Here is a 22,569-nt window from a genome sequence, read left to right as displayed (position 1 = left end):
CGTGTAGTGTGAACGACATATTAAACAACATTACATATCTCTATGATTATCATTACATAATATTAATGAAAAATTACTATTATGCAACAAAAATATAATTCATCTCATTTCAACAATAATCCACACTTTGGCTGTAGAGTCCTATATAAAAGTACCAATATATCATTGGCTGACTTGTTGAAGGGTCCACCACCTGCTTGTTTCACAGGTTATTGCTTTGCATAGAATGTTCCACACTGGCATTAAACACACTCAGCATGTATTTCATCTGTTTTACTACTCCCATATTGAAAAACATACTTTCTTCTTGTCAGCTGCGACATCACAAAGGTTTAATGTCATAATGTGGAACAATCCAGACAAAGCACTAACATCTCCATAGAGACGAGCAGGTGGTGGACCCTCCTTCAGAAATGTTACATTGTGCACCTTAAAGCACTTTATAATTCATGCTCATTCGTACTGAAAACACCGTCTAACTCGTTCCATTTCTGTCCATGACAAACAATACAGAAATAGTGGTTGTTTTTCATGCGTATGAAATGACATCATAGACACTGATTTGTAACAAGCCGAAGACGGCCCAGACCAGTACGACCCAGCTCCAGCACTGGTCTGGACCTTGCACTGAGGCCCGGCCAGAGAGCTGTGCCTCCTCTGACTCCTGCGCCGTGCCATTTCTGAGGCTCTCTGAACTGTTGCCCATTTCCTCTTTCAATTCCTGTTGAAGGAGCTTTGAAATCAAACTATTGAATTTATTCTCTGTGGTGGACACAATCTCTGAGGAAGCAGTGGTCAGGTTTAACTCTGCCGGATCGACACAAGTGCCATTAATCTGAGCAAACACCACTTCGCTTAGATCCAGTCCGGCCACTGAGGAGGGAGAAGCACACGGGATGTCCCTCACCAGTTTGTAGCTCTCCATCCACGCCTTTAACCACTCCAGGGCGCAACTACATTCCCATGGATTTCTGAAAAGAAACAGCCGACCCAGGAAGTAGATTGGCTGGAAAACTGGGAGTGGGAGAGTGGTGAGGTTGTTGCTGTTCAGGTGGAGAGTGATCAGGCTGGTCAGGTTTTCAAATGTTCCTTCCTCAATGAACACCAGTTGGTTTCTGTCCAAATATAGGACTTCCAGTTCAACCAAATCACTGAACCATGTCTTGGAGACGTTGGTCAGCTGGTTTCCTCCAAGGTTAAGCATTTTGAGGCAGGTGAGGCCCTGAAAAACGACCCGAGGGAGGGTGGATAGTAGGTTGTCATTGAGGTAGAAGTTCTCCAGACGCACGAGATCCTGGAAGGCCTGGTCGTGGATCACGTTGATGCGGTTCCCCTGGAGGTTTAGGTACCTGCCACGCACAAAAACAATCCAACCACAAAACATGATTAACTGGAGCACAATGCAATGGCTGAACGTGTTTGGTATGTGTAGAATCAGCCTTTTTAAGAACAGGCCTGATTTAAAGGTTAACATTTGTACCAGTAACTTCACATATTACATGTCACGGTGTCCTTTGGTATGACACTTCACCAACATGCCTACTCAGCGGAAGGGCATCTGTAGTAGTATCTCAAATTATATCTACTTGGAACTTGATAAGTACCATAAGTCACACACCATTCTCAAGTTTTTTTTTTACATACTTCAACTCTAAATAATAGTAAATAGTTGTAAAACAGTAAAAAAGTGTACAAGACGGATTCTTTATTGTTAATAACAAAATCTTTGGACAAGTTCTTAGGTGCTTTGCTTCTCTCGACTATAATGCAATCAGAAAGCAGAACGAGAGGAAAAAAACATGTAAGGCTCCTCTGTGTAGGTTCAAGCACTGGCAACAGTTGTGAGTCTAGTCTTTTTTTAGAGTGCAGTCTCCAGTTCTTTTAGATTGAGCTATAACTTGACTTACTTCAGTCTGGCCAAACCCAGCAGAGAGTTGTAGGCTACAGCCTCGATCTTGTTCCTCTCCAGGTAAACATGAGTGAGGTTCTCCATGTCCCGGAGCGATCCTGGGATCCTCCTGAAGTTGTTCTGGAAGCATAGCAGCTCCTTCAGGGCGATCTGCTCGATGAATATTCGGTCCGGGAGGTTGAAGAGGTTACAGTCAGCGATGTCCAGACGCACCAGTTTCTTCAGGCCAGTGAACGTGCGCGTGTGGAGGTAACTGATGTACTGGTTGTGCGCCATTTTGAGGTCAATCAAGTTTGAAAGCCCCTGTAGATGTGTAAAAAGATCATAGTTAAGGTTTATGCATTTGATTTTGAAGAAGTCAGGTTTATGGCGTCATGGGCCTTTCCAGCAGGGCCTTGGGTGGAGTAGATCCTGAACAATGGCCACGCTCTTACAAAGGTGACAAGGAGCAGCACGACCCCTTTGGATGATTGACACTAAAAATTGGCTAGTTCAAAGATGAAACTCGCATCCTTCTCCTAATTAACTGTAATGATATTGAATGTAGTGAAAATGAATTGATGAAGTTTGCTAAAATGAAATGACTGAAGCGTACCTTAAAAGCCCCAGGAGTGATGAAGGAGATATTATTGTGGTCCAAGGACAGGGACTTAAGAGAGGGCAAGGTCCCAAACGCTCTCTCTGACAGAAACTTGAGCGCGTTCTTGTCCACGTTGATGGCAGAGGCCTCACAGGGGAACTCTTTGGGCAGCTCGGCCATCCCGGTGTGGTCACACAGCACAGAGCAGCTCCTCTCCTGCGTACAGGTGCAGGAGGCAGGGCAGGCACGAGCACACGCCCACCGGCCCACCACCACAACTGGCATCAGGCAGAGGACAGAGACTGGAGAGGACAAGCAGCACCAATGTAGGTCAATCTGACAAAGTTCTATCGTTTTGTTTTACCCAATGTCTGAATGAGGGCTTAAAATTGTCTGTTTTCTTGTATGAAGTGATTAAACATTAGAGATTAGCTTCACAACAAATGGAAGCATCTGGACTTCCATTTGGGACTGTCCTGTCAGTCAACAACCACATCCCAGTTGTTTCATGAGATGGAACAGGCTTTAGTTGAGAAACAAGGGATGTAGTTCTGAGATCATGGACACGCGTCAGACACTGGACATCTACAGTGAAGTCAGTTACGACTCCAGTCCCCAGAGAATAGTATTGCAACTACTATAGCGTATCAAAAACACCCACAGACAAAACACAACTGACCAGTGAACGTGATGATGGTCATTACTGTAGTCTCTCAAGTGGGACATGCCCGGGTTAACACTGATCTGAAAATGTAGAGAATAAATACAGAAACATACTTGTATCTAAAATGATTTTAAGCATATTTGAGTGGATGTTTGATATGAACAGGAACAATTACATATCAGAGAATAGTTACATACCTTCACTTATTCCCGGACATCCATGTGTGTGTAAAATTACTTGAAACGCCCTCAAGTCCATTCTAGTCATCCCAAACTGAACTGTTCCTGTTCAGAACATCACTATAGCAGCCTGCAGCCTCCAGAGCAACAGTGTGTGGTTATGCACTGCACCTTGCCCTGCTCTGCATGTGCCCATCATTATGACTCACACCAAAAAGCCATCTCTTAATGGCACACAAATCCCCTGGATGGAGGGATGAAGAGAGGCTGGTTGGCGGGATTACAGAAGTAATGCGCGCTCCCAGATGCAACAGACGAAGCATGCGGTAACTTAGAAAACAGATTAGGGTTACTACTGCACACGGTCAAGTTAAATGTAGAACTTGAAATGCAGATGTTGAAATGGATGAGATTACAGAGCCATCAGTGGTAAGAGCTGAGGGACCAGATCAATAATTTGCTGAATTAGTTTACAATGGGAACATCACGGCCCAAAGTGCACACGCGCCCCACTGACCTAAAAACCCAATTCTGACAATGACCAAAATTATACAGCACTGTGATGGCAGCTCTATGGTTTATTATAAAAGCCTTAGACACATTAGAACCATGTGACCCCCAGAGGCACACGTAGACCTCAGAAACAGCACAAACACCTAAAGATTCATGTAAACTATGGCCTATAAGTAGATTTTTATAAACTAATGTGCTGTACAACTAATCAAGAGGGAAAGTAATGAGTTACAACTTCACTTTATTACAATAAAATAGCCACATTACTTAATTTCTCAAGTAATTTCTCCTGCAATGTACCTTCAATTGTGTTTTAAACCCTTGGATTGAAAGAATACAAATCACAAATTTTTGTATACAAATGAAAATTTTATAGTTCAAAAAGAAGCCCATCCAATCATCAAATTGAGCCGTCTGTGTGCCCTGCGTTTCCAAGGCAACAGGCCGGATGCTACAGGTGCCCTCTGCCCAACTACAGTAAACTTGTTATCAGAAAACATGCTTTATTTTGCCAGATAATTTTGCATTCAAACATTTTTATTTTGGTAAAATCATACAATTGCACAGCTGAGTATTTCCCATGCAGTGCAGTAGCCTAGAAGCTAATACAGAAAGCAAAGTCTACATCTAAAGAACCTCAGGTTGTTGACCAAACGTGGAACAGGTCAAGAACAGGCCCAATCCACATTGAACCAGAACCCATGGCTTTCATATACGCAAATACAACAATGAGAATTAACCACATGTTTGTTACTTTAAGGATTGCCATGTGCCAGACATTCACTGGAAAAAATTCAGGTAAATCAGAAACAATTATTAATGCACACATTGAGAATCGTCACACTTCTGCTCTGATATGTTTAGGAAATTTTGTTGCTTTTGAAAGCTTTATTCCAAACCTTGGCAGATTTTTTCCATTTTCAAATTTTTGCTCACCAATTATCTAGTTTGAAGCGACAGGCGCCTTGACAAGGCCCCGACACAGCTGAAGATATTGAGTCGCATGTATTTTACATTTAAAAAGCTCACACTACCCCGAAATAGAAATTTCACGCACACAGGTGACATTCAACATTCAAGTGCTAGTGTTTTTGTAATGTCTTTTGGTCAAGTTTCTGAAACTTTCAAAGAATCACTTTGAGGCTTACAAAAATAAATATTTGTCAAAAATGCTTAATAAATTACACAAAACTAGCAGCAAAAGTAGAATCTAGAAATCTGTGCAAATGGCTAAACTCCCAACTGCTAAATCCCCTGGTCCCAAATAAATCCTGGTTTAACATAGAGAACCCTTCCCCTTTTGTAAACAAGCTGCGTTTCTCCACAAACTCCTCACACAATATTTGGAAGCTTAAGGACACATATTCAAAGACATCTATATAAAACTCTAGATGTGCAATAAAAGAACTGTAAAACTTGATGGGCACAATGAAACAAGGGCCTACACACCAAAATCAAGTTGCATCATTCGTTCAAGTTCTCACTGTCAGTGCATCCGCTTATAGCTCAAATTCTTATAAAAGTTTTCAAGGCACAACACCAACGAGAAAACTGGAGCGTCAAGAGGTCGACGCCCTCTCTGCAGTCTCTGGCTTCACTACACCAGAGTCCAGTGGATTTCAAAACACACCTCTGGAGATCTGTCTAGTTTGAACAGCACGTGGTCCGACCTGAACCCCAGCGACCTCCAGAGGTCAACTACGCAGAAATGAAAACTTAAGCCACTGACAAGGCGGTGCACTTCAAACCGCTACCTGAGCCCGTCCCACCCCACCCCGAGTGCTGCCCCTGCTCCCCTTAAGTTCAATTGCTAAACCTCAGTGACCAAATGCCTGTCTTCAGATGACCCCTGCCTCCAACGCAGCTTGAAAAGAGAAAACGTTTGTAATTAAGTTAAGCCTGCGACTCAGTTCACTTGTCCTTCCTTCTTGACCAAAAAACAAAACACTTGCAAGCGTAGAATACCATCTGGGCCTCGTGGTAGAGCATAGATTCAGTACAGCTCACCACAGTGCGGCCTTCCTGATGCTGTGGTCCTTTGTCCAGTCATTTTGAACCCTCGCTTTCAAGATGGCAGGCATTTTTAGGACAACAAACTTCCATTTTGCACACGCCTGCACCATAATGTCTCAAGTAAAAATTAACACAAAAACACCACCCACTTAATGTAGCTAGCACTTAGAACATACTAGCTGCCTTAACACTGTCAAGTCAAACGATAACTGCGGAGTAACATGTTCCAGCATCAATTATTTTGGATCCTCAGCGAGTGTTGGCACTGAGCTTAATGACTTCTGTGTTTTAAGATAATCACAGGAATGGCTATTGTAGACTCCCAAACCCATTTAAAATGGAGCCTGTCCAGGATAGAGTGAGCCAAACAAGTGTTAACCTTGTCCTCGAGGATTAAAATACAGTTGCTTAACACAGTGGCCCAGATTATAGAGAACAGCAATAGCTCAAAAAACTGTTAAATCAAAAATAAAAAACCGCTACATGATGTTGCAGTAAATTTGAGTTCAAATGGAATTGTGAGGCTGAAGCCACAATACCAAAGTATTTGCCAAGGTTTGAGCAAGTCCAAGCTTATTTTATGTACTTTTTTATGAAATAAAATAAAAAACTAATTTAGAACTCTTGGCCATGTTCATCTGGTGAAATGAAAACAGATTTCCTGTTTAAATTCAAAAGGCACAGTACATTAACATACAATTGATCCTCAGGTTATTCAATTGTTTTTTTTCCACAAAAAGAACAAAAATACTTTAAACAATGAAAGCCCGAAGTCGCTATCGGACTATGCATGTATGTCAGCATCCATGCTCACTCTGAGGTGTGCAAGTCTCTGCGCTCTCCGGGGCCCGGCACGTGCTGGTACCTTTGTGCAGCGCTGCAGTTCCCGTGTGGGAGAAAAGGAATGGCAGAGAACCAGGGTTGGTAATGTACTGTGTGTCAGTGAAGCTACACAGGGAAGGTTGTTGTGTCTGGCGAAAGTTTAACATGTGGTTTCCATTTGGTTGGTTGACAAGGCAACCTATTCCTATGGCGACTAGTTGCCCCACCAATCCACACTACCAGAGTGGCTGTAATTTCCTCCATAGCCATCATTACTGTAGAAGTTGTTGCCGCCACCACTGAATCCTCCTGAAAATATTAGATTGTTAGACAGTGCATTTGGTGGAGTGAGCGCCATCAGCCTGAAGGACACTGTTGCTCACCTCCTCCAAAGCTGCGGTTTCCTCCAGCACCACCACGTGCTGGGCGGCTACTGCCAAAGCCTCCTGAACCAGGCGTCTGACGGTAATCTCTGGCTCCAAAGCCCCCAGAGAATCTGAACAAAAGACAGCCATTTAACAGTTGAACACAGGAAACTAATTTAAGCCAATCATCTTTGACTTCTTTACCTGGACTTGGAACGTCCGCCGCGACTGTTGCTCTTGTGCTGGTGCTCATAGGCCAGGCTCTCCAGCCAGGAGGGCACCTCCTGCTTGGCTTCCACTAAGATGTCTAACAAATCTTTGGTTATATTGCTGTTTTTGTCGTTAAAGAACGACGTGGCCAGACCTGTAAGAATAAAAACATTCAGTATGGATACAGGGGAAGACATAACAAGGAAAGTGTTATAAAAGTACTTGCCGAGATTTCCCACACGTCCTGTACGGCCAATACGATGGACATATTCCTCAATGTCACTGGGCAAGTCAAAGTTTATCACATGCTTCACATTGCTGATGTCAAGACCTCTGGCTGCCACCTGAGGAGAGAACGCTCAGTTAGAAGCACATCCTGCACAGTCCCGTCCCATACGCCCGCACAGTCACATACCGCTGTAGCCACCAAGATGGGGCAGCGCCCAGAGCGGAACTGATGCAGCGCCTCTTCTCGGTCTTTCTGAGAGCGGTCACCATGAATACTGGTGCAAGCATAGCCCTCGCGGTAGAGGTAGTCTTCCAGGGAATCTGCCCCCTTCTTTGTTTCCACAAAAACCAGGGTCAAGGAATCTTTACCTACAATGCAAAACAAACAGATGGTTAACAATATGGTGAGCCTAAGAGCCACATGAAACAGAAGTACAACTACAAAAACGTTGGCAAAATAAAAACTACAAATGAGACATGAAATAATGCAAACTTTTTACACCCCGACAACCATTAATTGCTTTTAGCTTCAGTTTTAAGATTCACAGGACAAAAATATTGTGACTAAAACAATGTAATTTCTACATGAATTAATGGCCATCAGAAGGTTGCAAATAAAACTCAGGATAATCTCAAATGTTTCCGGGAACTGCAATACAAAAATAAAAATGGAGATTGTGTCATCATCTTATGTTTAAGACAGAGTGCCTCACACATTTGTATCTTAAAACACATGTCACACCAGTTCCATTAAATTAAAATGAGAAAGAACCACGGTGGGTGTTGGTGATCCATAGCCAAAGGAAAACTAACTGAGCAGGGACGGGATGAGCTGTGAAATGTGGAGATTACATATTCTCATACTTACCAGGTTTCTCTGGGGCCTCTGTCACATTTTCCTCAACCTCACTTGGAATAACTGAGATAAAAACCAAACCAGATGCAAGGCTGCTCAGTCCAACTGCTCCACATGTTTATGCTGAACATTAACACGTCTTAATACTCAAAACAGCGAACTAGATTTCCTTCAACATTTGTACCCTATGAACAAGTGTTCATAGGGTTCAATATGAAGGTTTATAATTAGATTTAATTATGCCTTCATTGTAGAATATTCGGTTGTCATCTGGACAGTTTTAGAACAAGACGTTTGACTCTCGCCCAAGAGACTAGATCCACAGATTGAGACTCTTGGGTGAGAGTCTTATCTTTCTAAACCAGTGTCCAGATGACTAAAACTTAATTGTCTATAATGGAACGCTCCTGGACGAATGAGGGATTACACCCAACGGCTTCCACCATTCATTTCCTTAACACATGTCAAGACAAATTTTCTAAACTTGATAATAATTAATTATTTAATGAAAATCTCAATTAAAATCTAATTTCACAGCTCTAGTAAAATAGCATACATACATACATGAACAAATGCACCATGGGCTCATACCTGTGGCATTAAGAAGATCAAGGAGGAAGGACCTTTTATCACCCTCTTCCACCCAGACAACTTTCTGAGTGATGTTTTCTGAAGTTGAACCAACACGCCCTACTGCCAGGAAAATGTAGTCATCCAGAAAATCCCGGGCAAGGATCTGCACAACAAGCAATAAGGTGTAATGTACCAATTCAAATTTAGAATTGATAGTCAATGAGTTTTACCTGAATTTCTTTTGGGAAGGTGGCGCTGAACATCATAGTTTGTCGGATCCCTTTTGGTGGCATAGTGTCCTGTTCCACTATACGTCTGATCTGAGGCTCAAAACCCATATCCAACATGCGATCAGCCTCATCCAGGACTAAGAAGCTAAACACATGCACCCGTAAATACACTATTCAAAGGCAATACAAACAAATATGAATCTTTTACACACTTGCAGTAGTCCAGGCCAATTTTGCCCCTCTCCATCATGTCTACCAGACGTCCTGGCGTGGCAACCAGGAGGTGGCAGCCCCTTTCCAAGTCCCGGATCTGCTGACCAATGTCTGCACCACCATATACGACGCAGGGACGAACACGAGAACGATACGCAAACTAGAAAAGGCAAAGGATTAAAATACAGCACAACAAGAATGTATAGTTTAAAACTAAAACTATAAATCACCTTGCGTGCTTCATCGTAGATCTGCAGAGCCAACTCTCTGGTTGGAGCCAGGACCAGGGCTATTGGGAACTGCTTACGGCGACCATACCTTCCATTCTCCTGAGACACAAAAGGCCAATTATAAACCGCTACATGATACACCAGATGGTGAAAGAGCAGAGACTGTGGTCCATACCTGTCCACTGCTTTTGGATGCCTGAAGGGCATCTCCAGGGCCATCTGTGAAAATCCGACTCAACACAGGCAACAAGAAGGCTGCAGTTTTGCCAGAGCCTTAGACATACACAAGAGACAAACTTGGCATTAAGACAGTTGATGTGGGTCTTTATTTTTTTCAGAATGCAGTGTGTACCTGTTTGGGCACAGGCCATCAAGTCCCTCCTGCCCTTGATGATTGGGATAGCATGTTTCTGAACTGGTGTGGGTCGGTCGTAGCGACTGAGATTGACATTTCCCATTATAATCTCACCCATGTCCACGTCACCGAACTATAGTGGAACAAGAAATTCAATATATGAAATGTTCAAGAAAAATTAACTGCATCACAAGGCAGCTGGATAACCTTACACTATCGATGTGTGGTGGGCAGTTGTTTCCAGTGGCTTCCACAGGAATGTCATCATATTTTTCAAAGTTGATGCCAGTATTACTTCCAGCAAAAAGCTCGCTGAAACCAAAAAGAGATATGGTTAAATGGACTGTTGAGTAGCTCAGTTAGTGGGGCAGGTAATGTAGATCTTACTTTTCCAGGCGTTCTTGGCGGGGAGTAGGTTTAGACCAGTCCTCTTCTCTGGACTCATCTGACCACCGGCTGTTTCCTCCAGTTCCTCCTGCTCCACCTGAGAAGCCTCCACGCTCATATCTGTGCACAAAAGGTGTAAGTCACACGGAGCACATTAAGAATGCATTAGGATATAGGTTGCACTTACCGCCCCCTTGAGCCTGTCCCGCGATCGTTGTAGGTAGGCTTTGATCGATCATTGCGTCCACCAAAACTGCTGTAGGCAGCGTCTCTCTGATTACCTTCCCAACCGCCCTCTTTATTTTCATAATTGCCAAAACCTATAAATGATCCATGTTATAAAATATAAAAATACAATTTGTATGTTCAAATAAAAAAATCCAAGTCTAATATAAATTTATATCAAATTTTGCTTGATGTGAAGAAAATTATTGGCATCAGGAGCTTAGGGACGATGACGTTGGCAAGAAGCAGGGGAGCACAAACTCCCACCCGTGTTTTCTAATGGCTGATTAAACGTGCCTCCACACCCCCTACATGGCAGGCGCCCCCACCCACCTCTATCACTGCGTTGAGTTCCACGTCCCCCGAAGCTCCCGTTTGAGCGGTTGTCATGGTAACCATTCACATATCCATTGGTACGGCCTCCGTCCCACCCGGGAGAATCTTCAAGAGGCGAAGGCACGTTAAAATAAGTGTGTGTGAAGTAGTAAATGCTGTCATGAAGCTACGCCAAGAACTCTTCCACATTTTCATGGTGCCACTGAGCGTCACGCAAATTACAAACATAATCTTGGGAGAAATGGTTCATTGTTAAACGATGAACCACAATGATCCACATATCATGGACTTGAGGGTTCTGAGATCTTTACACCACATCAATCTCCCCTGCTGTGAACACTGGCCAAGTCACTGGGCCCTTCAGTGGCAAAACTACGTTCAGTGCAGGGTGAGGCTAGTGAGAGACCAACGACAGTACAATGGTATAGCGTCTCACTCAGCAGCTCTCCGCTCTAGCACGAGGGTGTTAGATGAGCCACACATCTGCCAAATAAGTTTAACTGCCATTATGGCACCTCAGGCTCGATAAGATAAACTTCCATCAATATTTGAGCCAACAGAGGCACAAGCGTCACATCGGTCCACCGCAAACTATAGTTAATTTATCCAATTGTGTTAAAATGTTTAAAAGACTTTCCTCATTTTTTACCAAAAACTAAAGCCCTGGATCAGACATGACATGTGTACTCAGCAAAAATGAGTATCCTCATGTCAGCATAAACAAAATTATAGAATTTCTAAAAAAAGTGTCATTTTAACACACCAATTGTTATAATTTATTTAGGACCACCACATTTAAACATTGGGGGGGAAATGTGTTAAGCACAAACGATTGCTTAATGGCCACAACGCCGTACAAAATATTTTTTGGAAAAATGTAAGACTTTAGTCACCATCACCATGCATAAGCATGTTTGTAAGACAAAACATGACAAACATGTTAGGCATCTGACCTACTTTAGCGACTGACAACACACCAAAATGTGTGCCTTTATTGAAAAGCAGCCATAAATTAAGTGGCATGACATGCAGACACAAGTACCACATCCGTTTTGCCAACCACCAGTCGTAGGCATGGTAAAAGGCAAGCTCTTGAGGCCAGTCTTGGGTAACCTGAGCAAAGGCATGGAGACTACTATAAAAACACCAGGTATTACTGTCCTAAACAGTAAAGTATGGGTTTTAAGGCAACACTAGTTCAATCCTACAATCATCCCATCCTTTCTTTGTCTTGGCTGATATTCAGCTTGCCACAGTTGTGGGCACTGCTTGGGAGAAACTTGAGGCACACCTAAGTGAATTGCACGTTTTCAGAAACATTAATTGCAAGCACCACAGCCAAAAGCAATTACTAGATTAAGAGTCAAGTAAACTCGGCCTTCTCTCTACCCCTTCAAATTGGGTTTGTCGTTTGTAAAAAGGCCTTTTCATGCATGTAGAAATGCAGGCTGCCATCAGCAAAAGCAGACGGAAGGGACTTACAGAGATTTACAGGTGCCATTGAATAACCGTACTGTCTACCAGCGGAATAAGCATTTGCTGCTGTGGGATAAGAAAACAATAAACGAGAAAAAAGTCATGTGTGTAGACCCACAATAACAAAATACTAAGGATGGTAATCGAGAACCGGTTCTTTTACCAAGTCATCAGAATTATATGCCTCCTTTAACGATTCCTCTTATTCCTAGAATCTGCTTTTGGTATTGTTAAATATGTCGTCTCATTCACTACAAGCAAAATGTTTAGCTATGATGAAGCCAAAAAACCCTCAAATGTTTATATAACCTTATATATTAAGTTACTTTGCAACAGCAAACAAGTTTTATATAATTCTTAATGTATCATCTATAGTATACTGACTATAATAGTTGACATTGCAGAATTGACAGCAATACCGATTAGTTAATCAATTTCCATCCCTACAAAAGGTTCAGATTCATCGGTGCATCTCATTTCCTGATGAACCAGGTGATGCGCAAATTAACTTAACCATGAATTATGATTACTACTTTTATCAGTAGAGCGCTGATCTTTATTTAATTTTGGTATAAAGCAAGAAATAAATGCAATAGTGGTTCAGCTTGAGGGTGGGCAATATTTAAAAAATATATATCAATCTTGATATATTTTTGGACTTTCACCTGCAATTGTCTTTGTTGCAGTTCAGGACTGCCAAAGTATAACTTATGCAATTAAGCATTATTAATGTTTCACTCAACCTCTAGTTCTGCATATTCTTTTTTTTTTTTGGTGCTGGTTAATCGGTGCGTCCTTTTACCAGACTTGCAGTGATTGTAATAGTATACTCACCATTTCTGCCTGCATCTTTGTTCCTCAAATGTGGCGGAATATAGCGTCCTGAAGAGAAAAAAGTGCATGTTAAAACACTTTTGCCTATTGCACAACAGTGACAATTACATTTGAGTACTTACTGCCAGTTCCTCCGCCCTGTCCGTCAGCAGAGTTCAAGTCTAGGGCAGCAAGCTACAAAAGAACAGATAAATATATTGCATGGTTATTACCTTTAAGTTTCTTTCCATATGTAGTTGGACTCATGAACACTTCTTAAATACAATCAATAACTGCATGGACACCTTCTGCACTAAATCGGTAAATTAAACTAACTTGTGTGTACATAGAAAGCCAATTTGTATTTTTTAATCATATAGCAGATTTATTTTTTGTTGTTGTAAATATTTCGTTCATAGTTTTACGTTGCACCGAAACAAAGTTCGAACGTTTAAGAATTGTTCAATGGCAAATAAACAATTACAGATTCTGGTATGTACCTGTATATATAACAACTAAGAGCAGAAACAATGCATATTTAAAAAAAAAAAAAAAAAAAAAAAAAAAAAAAACGCGTCAATATCAAATCGAAATCGAGCAAATAAAAATATGACGGGAGTATGTCTAATTAGGACCGTGGACTGGAACCGGAGGCACGTAGTGTGTCCATCAGCGACAGCACTTTTTTTTTTCTTCCTGCGCCACGTTTCAGGGCTGAGGCCCGACTTTAGCCGGCTACGCACCACAGTGGCCGGCCGCACGTCGGATAACTGCGAATTTCCGCAAAACTTAGCAAGAAACAATCCTCAAAATAATAATCTGGTGAACACATTACAAATCGGCTGCAATCCGCCATTAGCAACCGTTAAGGAACCGCGGATTGTGGCCCCAGCGCAGAGTGGTCCTCCGCCATGACAATCTCACAACGCCATCGCCGACATTTGAGCAACGTTAGCAATTAGCCCGTGTTAGCTAATAGAGCTAACACCACGAAGCTCACCTCTGTAATATCGCGCTTTTAAACACATCCCTGGTGGAAAAGGAGCATTAAAATCACTCACCTGCTGATCTAGACCGTGTGGATTATCGACGACCACATGACTCATAACTAAAGAGAGTAGTGGAGATTATTTTTTGAAGAAAATTATTTTCTTTGTTAGCACGGTTAGCTATACGGCTGAAAGTACGACGATGTCCCCCTTTTCGTAAAAAGTTCCTCCTTGGTATAACAGCTAGTGGTATTTTACAACTTGTCTATTTCAAATAAATAAAATAACGTCGATTCCTAAGTATAAATAACGCTAGAATTCAGTATGAAATGGTAACTGTAGAGCCTTTGAACAAAACCCCCTCCCGGCGACCTGACGGTGTTGGAATGAGACCGGAGTGTTCAGGTAACGCGAGATATCAAGTCCGTAAACAGTGCTTACACAGGGAAGTATCGCGAGAGTTATTTAATCTTGGATTTGACCAGCGTGAATACCAGGCACAAGAATGATTTTTTTTCCTTAATCCTAACCCTAACCCTAACTAAATAAACTACACATATTTATATAGACAATGCATTGAAAATATACTCTGTTTACTGAATGGGGATCCAGGCTTTTGGCTATCTGCTTGACAAAATACTAAACCATTTGCTGAAATATTAGCTACAAGCCGACTGTCATTCGTCTAATAAAGTATCCTATGCTTGACGAACCTATTCCGAGTGCCATATGGTTTGAAAGCTCCTCAAAGGGCTTAAAAGGAAGGGTCACAAAGAATGTCATGTATTAGTCAAAGAGTCAAATCCCTCCTTTGATCTCACTTCGCTCTCTCCCAGTCCAGTGGATGCACAGTGGAAATAATAAAGTTTGAAGAATAAAGTCTAAAGAATAACGTCTGGCGGTAATGTAACACTTGGATACCAGCCGCCATAAAACACCATCAAACCAAATCAAATACATTTATTTTTGTAAGGCCCAAAATCACAACAACAGTTGCCTCTGAGGGCCACAGGGAGAAATGAATCAACAATGTCTGTGGTGGCGATGAAGTCAGACAATGTCTGTGGTGGCGATGGAGTCAGACAATGTCTGTGGTGGCGATGAAGTCAGACAATGTCTGTGGTGGCGAGGGACGATGTCCCAGGGTCCTCTGTCCTTAGACTCTCCTTCTCGGCCAGGAAAAACTACAAAAAAAACCTCTTTGGGAAAAAAGCCTAGAAACCTGGAGGAGTTCCAGTGAAGAAGAGATCCGACTCTCACAGACGGACAGACGGACACAAGGAGACTGGAGCTGGACCCACTCTTCAGGCAGATGAGGGACCGTCCACACGGGGCAGGGACCACTTCACCAGGGGAGGGACATCTGGGTCCACAGGTCCTCAGGAGTGAGAGAAAGAAAAAGAAGGTGGTGAACAGTTTGCAAGTGGAATTAAAAAAATAAATATTGTTTGATAGCATAAGTAGTCAGAAGAAGAGGATAGTGCTCAAGCTGTCATACTTCCCCCAGCATAGTTGCTCCTAGGGCAGCGTAGCTAAAGCTGTGGGTTTATGTTTCTGTTCCTAACTAGTCTGACCATAAGCGATTTCAAAGAGGAACGTTTTAAGCCTGGACTTAAATGAAGAGACTGTGTCAGCATATTTAACATGGGTCGGGAGCTGATTCCATAACACAGGAGCTTGGTAGCTAAACGCTCTACCTCCTACTGTACTTTTAGAGACTCTTGGGACCACCAGAAGGCCGGCATTCTGAGAGCGAAGAGCTCTGTTTGGATGATATGGTTCTATAGCATCTTTGAGGTAGGATGGGGCCATGTCATTTATGGCTTTGTAGGTCAAGAGTAGAATTTTAAATTTGATTCTAAACTCGACGGGAGCCAGTGAAGAGACTTCAGCACCGGCGTAATGTGCTCTCTTCTTTTTGTTCCTGATAGTAATCTTGCTGCTGCATTTTGAACCAGTTGAAAGCTTTTTATGGAGCTTTTAGGACACGCTGCGAGCAGGGAGTTACAGTAGTCTAATCTAGTCGTTACAAATGCATGGATAAGTTTTTCAGCATCGCTTTTAGGCAGGATTCTTCTGATTTTGGCGATGTTGCGCAAATGGAAATAGGCTGTTTTACAGACTTGATTTATATGAGCTTTAAATGAGAGCTCCTGGTCAAATAAGACTCCAAGATTTCTTACAGTAGAACTAGAGGCTACACTAACATTGTCCAGTGTGACTATCTGCTCAGATAGACCGTCTCGTAGATGCTTAGGGCCAAGCACAATGACCTCGGTTTTTTCAGGGTTAAGAAGCAGGTAGTTAAGTGTCATCCAGGTTTTTATCTCCTTCACACAAGTACTAAGTCTGTCTACTTGATCGCTCTGATCAGGTTTCATTGATAAATACAGCTGAGTGTCGTCTGCATAGCAGTGGAAGTTAATGTCATGCTTTCTGATAATGTTGCCTAATGGCAGCATATAAAGAGTAAACAGAATTGGACCGAGTACCGAACCCTGTGGCACACCGTAAATTACTTTAGAGCTTGGTGAGGAGCTCTGGTTTACATTAACAAATTGGAACCTATCAGATAGATAGGATTTAAACCAGCTGAGGGCTGTTCCTCCAACACCTACATCACATTCTAAACTCTGCAGTAGAATGTTGTGGTCAATGGTGTCAAACGCTGCGCTGGGGTCCAACAGAACCAGGATTGAGACCAGTCCATCGTCAGCGGCTAATAACAAATAATTTTGACTTTAACTAGTGCAGTTTCTGTGCTGTGGTGGGCTCTGAACCCTGACTGGAAAACTTCAAATAAGTTATTGTCCTGCAGGTGGCAACAAAGTTGTTTTACTACAACTTTTTCAAGGATTTTAGAGACGAAGGGAAGATTTGAAATAGGTCTGTAGTTTACCAATAGTTCGGCATCTAGATTAGGCTTTTTCAGAAGAGGTTTAATGACTGCATGTTTGAAGGACTGTGGAACATAGCCACTTTGGAGTGAAGTATTTATTATATTAAGAATAGGGTCTATAATTAGGGGGAGAATGTCTTTGAGGAGTCTGCTTGGAATGGGGTCTAGGACACAAGTTGAGCTTTTAGAGGACATAATGGCTGAAGTTATCTCTGCTTGATCGACAGCTGTGAACCTTTCTAAGTTTACAGGTGGATTTATATGGGACGTTGGATTTACAGCTTGGGCTAGTTCAGGGCTAATAGCGGGGGTAATTTCATCTAATTTATCTCTGATTGTTTTTATTTTATTGTTAAAAAATAGGAGGAAATCATCAGAGCTGAGTGTAGCTGGGATTGAGGGCTCTACTGCACTGTGACAGTTTGTTAGCCTAGCTACAGTGCTGAAAAGGAATTTAGTGTTACTTTTGTTGACTTCTATTAGATTTGAATAATATCTGGTTTGGGCCTTACGCAGAGCCTGCTTATAGGACAGAAGGCAACTGTTCCATGCTTTTAGGGATTCTTCGGTGTGAGAGCGACGAAATAATCCCTCTAACTTTCTAACTCTTTGTTTATGTGAACGCAGTTCTTGGTTGTACCATGGGGAGGCGCGCTTTGGCCTAATGACCTTCTGTTTTAACGGCGCGACAACGTCAAGAGCAGACTTCAGAGAATTCATGGTCAAGTCGACAAATTGATCACTTAAACTGGGACTAAAGCTGTTCTCAGCAGGATCACATGACATGTCACTGAATATTGGCTCTATTATTTCTTTGAATTTTGAGATAGATTTTTCAGATATTGTCCTTTTCATTATAACTTTATTTTGTGGGACTGGATGATCTTTAAGAATAAACTGAAAGGTAATTAGGAAATGATCTGACAATATAGGGTTTTGAGGGAGGACAATGAGGTCACTAATCTCTGTTCCATACGTTAGGACAAGATCCAGAGTGTTCTTGTGAGTGTGAGTCGGTTTATTTACATTCTGAGTGAAACCAATGCTGTCTAACAAGGCGCTGAAGGCATTACTGAGAGCGTCATCACTCATGTTCACGTGGATATTAAAGTCTCCAGCTATAACTATTTTATCCCAGGCTAACACTAAGTTTGATATAAAGTCAGAAAACTCTGTTAAAAACTCTGAATAGGGACCAGGAGGTCGGTAGATAACTATGAACAAAACTCCTTTTTGGTTTTTCATATTTGGACATGTGATTGACAGCATAAGGCTTTCAAATGAGTGAAATGCATTGTTAGTTTCATGAGTAGGCTTGAGTGTGAGATCACTGCCACACCACCACCTCGGCCTGTGCTCCTGGCAGTCTGAAAGTTAACATGGGTGGGTGGGGTGGACTCATTTAGTCTGACGTAGTCGTCTTGTTGAAGCCACGTTTCAGTTAGAGCTAGAAGATCTATGTTATAGTCACTAATTAATTCATTAACTAAGAGCGAATTGGAGGAAATTGCTCTAATGTTTAGCAGTCCACATTTTACGTGTTTATTCATTTGTATATTTGTGTCATTTGTGATTGTTATTTTCCTTAAGTTATTTGGTCTGACGCCTGAAATATTTTTTCTGAGATGTGACTTTTTGGCATTATTTGTACGAGGAACACGAGGGACACACACTCTCTATCTGTCTTGAATCTGAACACTTCACATGTAACAGAACGGGCGAGAGTTCAGCGACAGAGGAGCGTCTTAAACTGCTGCTCTGCACCTGGGGCTCATCCCTAGATGGTCACTTAACACGACTAAGACTATCGGTCAAATTCCGAACTAATAGGGATGTACCCTCCGAAGTCGGATAGATGCCATCCCTGCGTATGAGCCCGGGCTTTCCCCAAAACGCACTCCAGTTATCAATAAAGACTACGTTGTTTTGAGGGCACCATCTCGATAACCAGCTGTTGAATGCTGAAAGACGGCTGTACAATTCAGCATTGATCCGATTGGGCAGGGGACCAGAAAATATTACAGTCTCTGACATCGACTTCGCTAGGTCACACACCGCGGCTACTTGAACTTTGAGCACCTCTGATTGTCTCCGCCGGGCGTCGTTACCGCCTGCGTGAATCACGACTCGTCGGAAATGGGTCCTACTCTGCTTTAAGATCCTAAGGTTTCCTTCGATGTCACCCATTCTGGCCCCCGGGTAACACCTAACGCTAGCAGCTGGCAGCTTCACGTCTCTAACAATAGAACTCCCGATTACAAGAGTTTCTCTCGTGTGTTCAGCGAGCGTGTGATCGCTGAGGGGAGAAAACCTATTATAGACGTGAAGCTCACGCTGCTCTAAGGTTCGGCGTTTAGCGCCTTGTCCCCTCCGAACTGTCACAAATTGGTCCCTATTCTGTTCCTGGTCTAGAAGAAGAAGATCCCGATCCTGCTCTGGACAGGTGGTTTAACTTTATTTAATAATGCTATATTGGTTTCTGTCACGTTACAAAGTCAAACAAATTACGTCTGAATGATTTAATGAGTTTTTGTGTCTTTAAAATTCTTAACGAAATCCCCCTGAGCTTGTAAAGAAAAGGAAACAAATTATACCTAAACCGGACACATAATGTAATTACACAGGCTTGGTTCAAGTGTATCTAAAATGTTGGTCGTAAACCTAAATCGAACTAAACAAGTTAGAATTTGACTTTAATTATTTATGATTTTGGTTTTGGTTACATATCTCTAACTTAAACAAATCATCTCCTGTCTCCATCTACTGGCATAGAGAGGCAGAACAATATTTTATAATATTGTCATACAATAGGTTGGGGGGAATGTATTCTTTGCCTTTTGTATTTATGTGTCTGTATGGACGTTTTGCATACCAATACTAATGTCAATTTTTTTTTAAAACTTTTGACCAGTGGCTCTATCAAAACAACACGTTCGATCCCGAAATCTAAACTCCATTTCCCACAATTCACTTCGGCGATTTCTCCGGAAGAAAACGTGTGCGTCACACCTTGTACTTCCTCTTTCCGGCAACGGAGTTTAGGTACGGGTGTTTCAGTGAAATTCTATTTGCAGAATCTTGTCTATATCAACATTTTAACTTGTCATCCACTCTTAAAACTGTTTTAGATGTGTCCATTAACAATCAGGGAGTTGTACTGAATACATATTGTTCAGATTAACATTCATTTTAATAGTTTGTTCGGCACCGTTTAGTCCGTAAGTGCCGCGTTGTAATGGCAGCGCTTAGCAGCTAAAGGCTGATTCCGTCACTGTTATTTTCTGTAACATAACGTCTTTAACCTTTTAAAACATCTGTAGACCGTGTCCTTACTCTACTTTTCCCATTTTCTCTTTTTAAATCGGCTTTCATAAGCTGTATTGCCGCGTGTTAACTTGGGTTTGTTTTCCGATCTCTGTAAGCAATGTCTAATTTGTGATAAATTGTTTTTAGTGCACGATGGGACGTGTTATCAGGGGACAGAGAAAAGGTGCGGGCTCTGTGTTCAAAGCCCACGTCAAGCACAGAAAAGGTGCTGCTAAACTCCGTCATATTGACTTTGCAGAACGCCATGGCTACATCAAGGGGATTGTGAAGGTATGTCATGGACAACTGATCTATTGCTTTGTACAGACAGTCAACGATGGTGTTTAATCTATACATTTCTCCTCAAGGATATTATCCACGACCCGGGCCGCGGCGCTCCTCTGGCAAAGGTTGCTTTTCGCGACCCGTACCGCTTCAAGAAGAGGACGGAACTGTTCATTGCTGCTGAGGGCATCCACACTGGACAGTTTATCTACTGTGGCAAGAAGGGTATGTGGTCATTTAGAACAATACGTGTTTGTGTAAGTTAGCTGAAATCTGGTGTACCCAACTTTTTTCTTTTTTAGTACCTTTTTATTTAAATTCTCTAGAGGCTTTATTTTATTATATCGCCAGACTGCTTTAGCATGAAATGGAGTGTTTAGATATTCTGCAAATGGTCAAGGACAGGAAGTGAACTCCTGACATTGAGGTGGCATCAACTACAAGTGCAACCTACCACTGCACCGCTGGCCAGCACTGTTAAATTGGTTTTAAATGCATACTTTTGTGGTTAAATCAGATGCCCCTTAAGTGCAGCAACAAAACTTAAATGAACCGTTGTGCTTGTGTTCTATGATTTCAAATCTGACACCCGTGGATGGATCATTGTTTATATTTTGGACAATTTACGTTTCAATATTGATCTTAAGTCCACATACATGGGAGTTATGAACACCGGAACTGTAGGAGCAATGGTGTTTTGTCCACAGCAGAGGGGGGGGGGCAAAAAAGTAATTTGTTCATCTGGGCATGTATGTTAGTTTCCAATTTTTGTGTTAAGTCTAGATGCCTATGTTATACAATGTAAACATCACTAATAATTTCCATCCATTTGCAGCCCAGCTCAACATTGGAAATGTACTGCCTGTGGGTGTAATGCCTGAAGGTACCATCATCTGTTGTTTGGAGGAGAAGCCTGGAGATAGAGGCAAGCTGGCCCGTGCTTCAGGGAACTATGCCACCGTTATCTCCCACAACCCTGAAACCAAGAAATCAAGAGTCAAGCTCCCTTCTGGATCCAAGAAAGTCATTGCTTCAGCTAACAGAGCAGTCGTTGGTAAGCCAGCTGTTTGCAAAGCTACTGTGATTGTTGAAATTGGCTTCTTTTGCTGATACTTTGAAAATTGTTCCAGGTGTGGTTGCTGGAGGTGGTCGTATTGACAAACCTATCCTTAAAGCTGGTCGCGCTTACCACAAGTACAAGGCCAAGAGGAACTGCTGGCCACGTGTCCGTGGTGTGGCTATGAACGTAAGTGAACATGAAGGCATCCTTGATCAGACTTCAATTCTATTTACAAAATACTCAAAAGCCCCCATAGAACTTTGTCAAAAGTCAAGGGTGTGATGAAGTTTACAATTGTAGACTCACAACAGAGGGAATAGTCAACTAGCCCTGCTCAAATTATATCTAGCTAACGGTAATGCATTGTATTTTTTTGGAACCTGACTCATCTACAAATGTGCTTCACTTTTCATCTACAGCCTGTTGAGCATCCCTTCGGAGGTGGTAACCATCAGCACATTGGCAAACCCTCAACGATCAGGAGGGACGCACCTGCTGGTCGCAAGGTCGGTCTCATCGCTGCCCGTCGCACAGGCAGACTGCGTGGAACAAAGACTGTCCAGGAGAAAGAAAATTAAGTCTGCGCTTCTTGATAATAAAGTGTTTGAAAGAAACTTTTCTTGGGTTTTAATTACATAGTTGTATGCATTTCATTCAATAAAAATACAATGAGTTTTACATTAGGAACATTTTACTCCACAATAAAGACACTGGGAAGATTCCATGTTCTTTATTTGCTAAGGGCGCAATGCTTTTTATATTTCTGTGCACAAAAACCTCACAAAGTGAAAGTCCACATCGCGACTGTAGCTCCAGAATTCAAAGTCACACCATGGCCAAAACAAAAGTCGGC

At 42.1% G+C, this 22,569-nt stretch overlaps 3 protein-coding genes across 7 annotated transcripts; 1 reads left to right on the top strand and 2 right to left on the bottom strand.

Annotated features, from left to right (window-relative positions):
- Positions 1-363: 363 nt before the first annotated feature.
- nyx (nyctalopin) lies at positions 364-3,475 on the bottom strand. The gene is made up of 5 exons (XM_072444905.1): positions 3,351-3,475; positions 3,169-3,233; positions 2,505-2,791; positions 1,908-2,212; positions 364-1,349 (listed from the first exon to the last, which is right to left on the bottom strand). The coding sequence occupies exons 2-5, from the start codon at positions 3,188-3,190 to the stop codon at positions 530-532; spliced, it is 1,434 nt and encodes a 477-aa protein (XP_072301006.1). The 5' UTR covers positions 3,191-3,233; positions 3,351-3,475; the 3' UTR covers positions 364-529.
- Positions 3,476-4,361: 886 nt separating this feature from the next.
- ddx3xa (DEAD-box helicase 3 X-linked a) lies at positions 4,362-14,570 on the bottom strand. 5 transcript variants are annotated; one of them, XM_072444899.1, is made up of 19 exons: positions 14,239-14,570; positions 13,321-13,372; positions 13,199-13,246; positions 12,371-12,430; positions 10,886-10,993; positions 10,515-10,647; positions 10,328-10,447; positions 10,153-10,252; positions 9,938-10,073; positions 9,761-9,858; positions 9,586-9,684; positions 9,355-9,515; positions 9,143-9,287; positions 8,931-9,075; positions 8,352-8,402; positions 7,671-7,852; positions 7,256-7,599; positions 7,064-7,176; positions 4,362-6,989 (listed from the first exon to the last, which is right to left on the bottom strand). In XM_072444899.1, the coding sequence occupies exons 1-19, from the start codon at positions 14,281-14,283 to the stop codon at positions 6,895-6,897; spliced, it is 2,235 nt and encodes a 744-aa protein (XP_072301000.1). In that variant the 5' UTR covers positions 14,284-14,570; the 3' UTR covers positions 4,362-6,894. The 5 variants fall into 5 exon arrangements, with proteins under 5 accessions (XP_072301000.1, XP_072301001.1, XP_072301002.1 ...); XM_072444900.1 differs by lacking the exon at positions 8,352-8,402; XM_072444901.1 differs by lacking the exon at positions 12,371-12,430.
- Positions 14,571-20,024: 5,454 nt separating this feature from the next.
- Positions 20,025-22,330, top strand: rpl8 (ribosomal protein L8). Its single transcript, XM_072444898.1, has 6 exons — positions 20,025-20,107; positions 20,519-20,662; positions 20,740-20,881; positions 21,492-21,710; positions 21,787-21,902; positions 22,136-22,330. The coding sequence occupies exons 2-6, from the start codon at positions 20,525-20,527 to the stop codon at positions 22,292-22,294; spliced, it is 774 nt and encodes a 257-aa protein (XP_072300999.1). The 5' UTR covers positions 20,025-20,107; positions 20,519-20,524; the 3' UTR covers positions 22,295-22,330.
- The last annotated feature ends 239 nt before the right edge of the window (positions 22,331-22,569 follow it).

Source organism: Eucyclogobius newberryi, unplaced genomic scaffold (assembly GCF_026437365.1).
Source record: "Eucyclogobius newberryi isolate DKJ021-1_F unplaced genomic scaffold, fEucNew1.0.hap1 SCAF_14, whole genome shotgun sequence".
NCBI lineage: Eukaryota > Metazoa > Chordata > Actinopteri > Gobiiformes > Gobiidae > Eucyclogobius > Eucyclogobius newberryi.
Note: the sequence above shows the minus strand (reverse complement) of the source record. Positions and strands in the feature narration are given on the sequence as shown.

What these genes read in the sequence shown, in the direction of transcription:
- nyx (XM_072444905.1), bottom strand. Translation starts at nt 3,190, where the DNA reads ATGACCATCATCACGTTCACTG. An exon ending in GACCATCATCACGTTCACTG is followed by an intron (nt 2,792 to 3,168) that starts GTCAGTTGTGTT and finishes TGTCCTCTCCAG; the next exon opens with TCTCTGTCCTCTGCCTGATG. An exon ending in CTGGGTTTGGCCAGACTGAA is followed by an intron (nt 1,350 to 1,907) that starts GTAAGTCAAGTT and finishes TGTGCGTGGCAG; the next exon opens with GTACCTAAACCTCCAGGGGA.
- ddx3xa (XM_072444899.1), bottom strand. Translation starts at nt 14,283, where the DNA reads ATGAGTCATGTGGTCGTCGATAATCCACACGGTCTAGATCAGCAG. An exon ending in GGGACAGGCTCAAGGGGGCG is followed by an intron (nt 10,448 to 10,514) that starts GTAAGTGCAACC and finishes TTTTGTGCACAG; the next exon opens with ATATGAGCGTGGAGGCTTCT. An exon ending in ATTGGCCTGGACTACTGCAA is followed by an intron (nt 9,288 to 9,354) that starts GTGTGTAAAAGA and finishes GCATGTGTTTAG; the next exon opens with CTTCTTAGTCCTGGATGAGG.
- rpl8 (XM_072444898.1), top strand. Translation starts at nt 20,525, where the DNA reads ATGGGACGTGTTATCAGGGGACAGAGAAAAGGTGCGGGCTCTGTGTTC. An exon ending in TATCTACTGTGGCAAGAAGG is followed by an intron (nt 20,882 to 21,491) that starts GTATGTGGTCAT and finishes ATCCATTTGCAG; the next exon opens with CCCAGCTCAACATTGGAAAT. An exon ending in AGCTAACAGAGCAGTCGTTG is followed by an intron (nt 21,711 to 21,786) that starts GTAAGCCAGCTG and finishes AAATTGTTCCAG; the next exon opens with GTGTGGTTGCTGGAGGTGGT.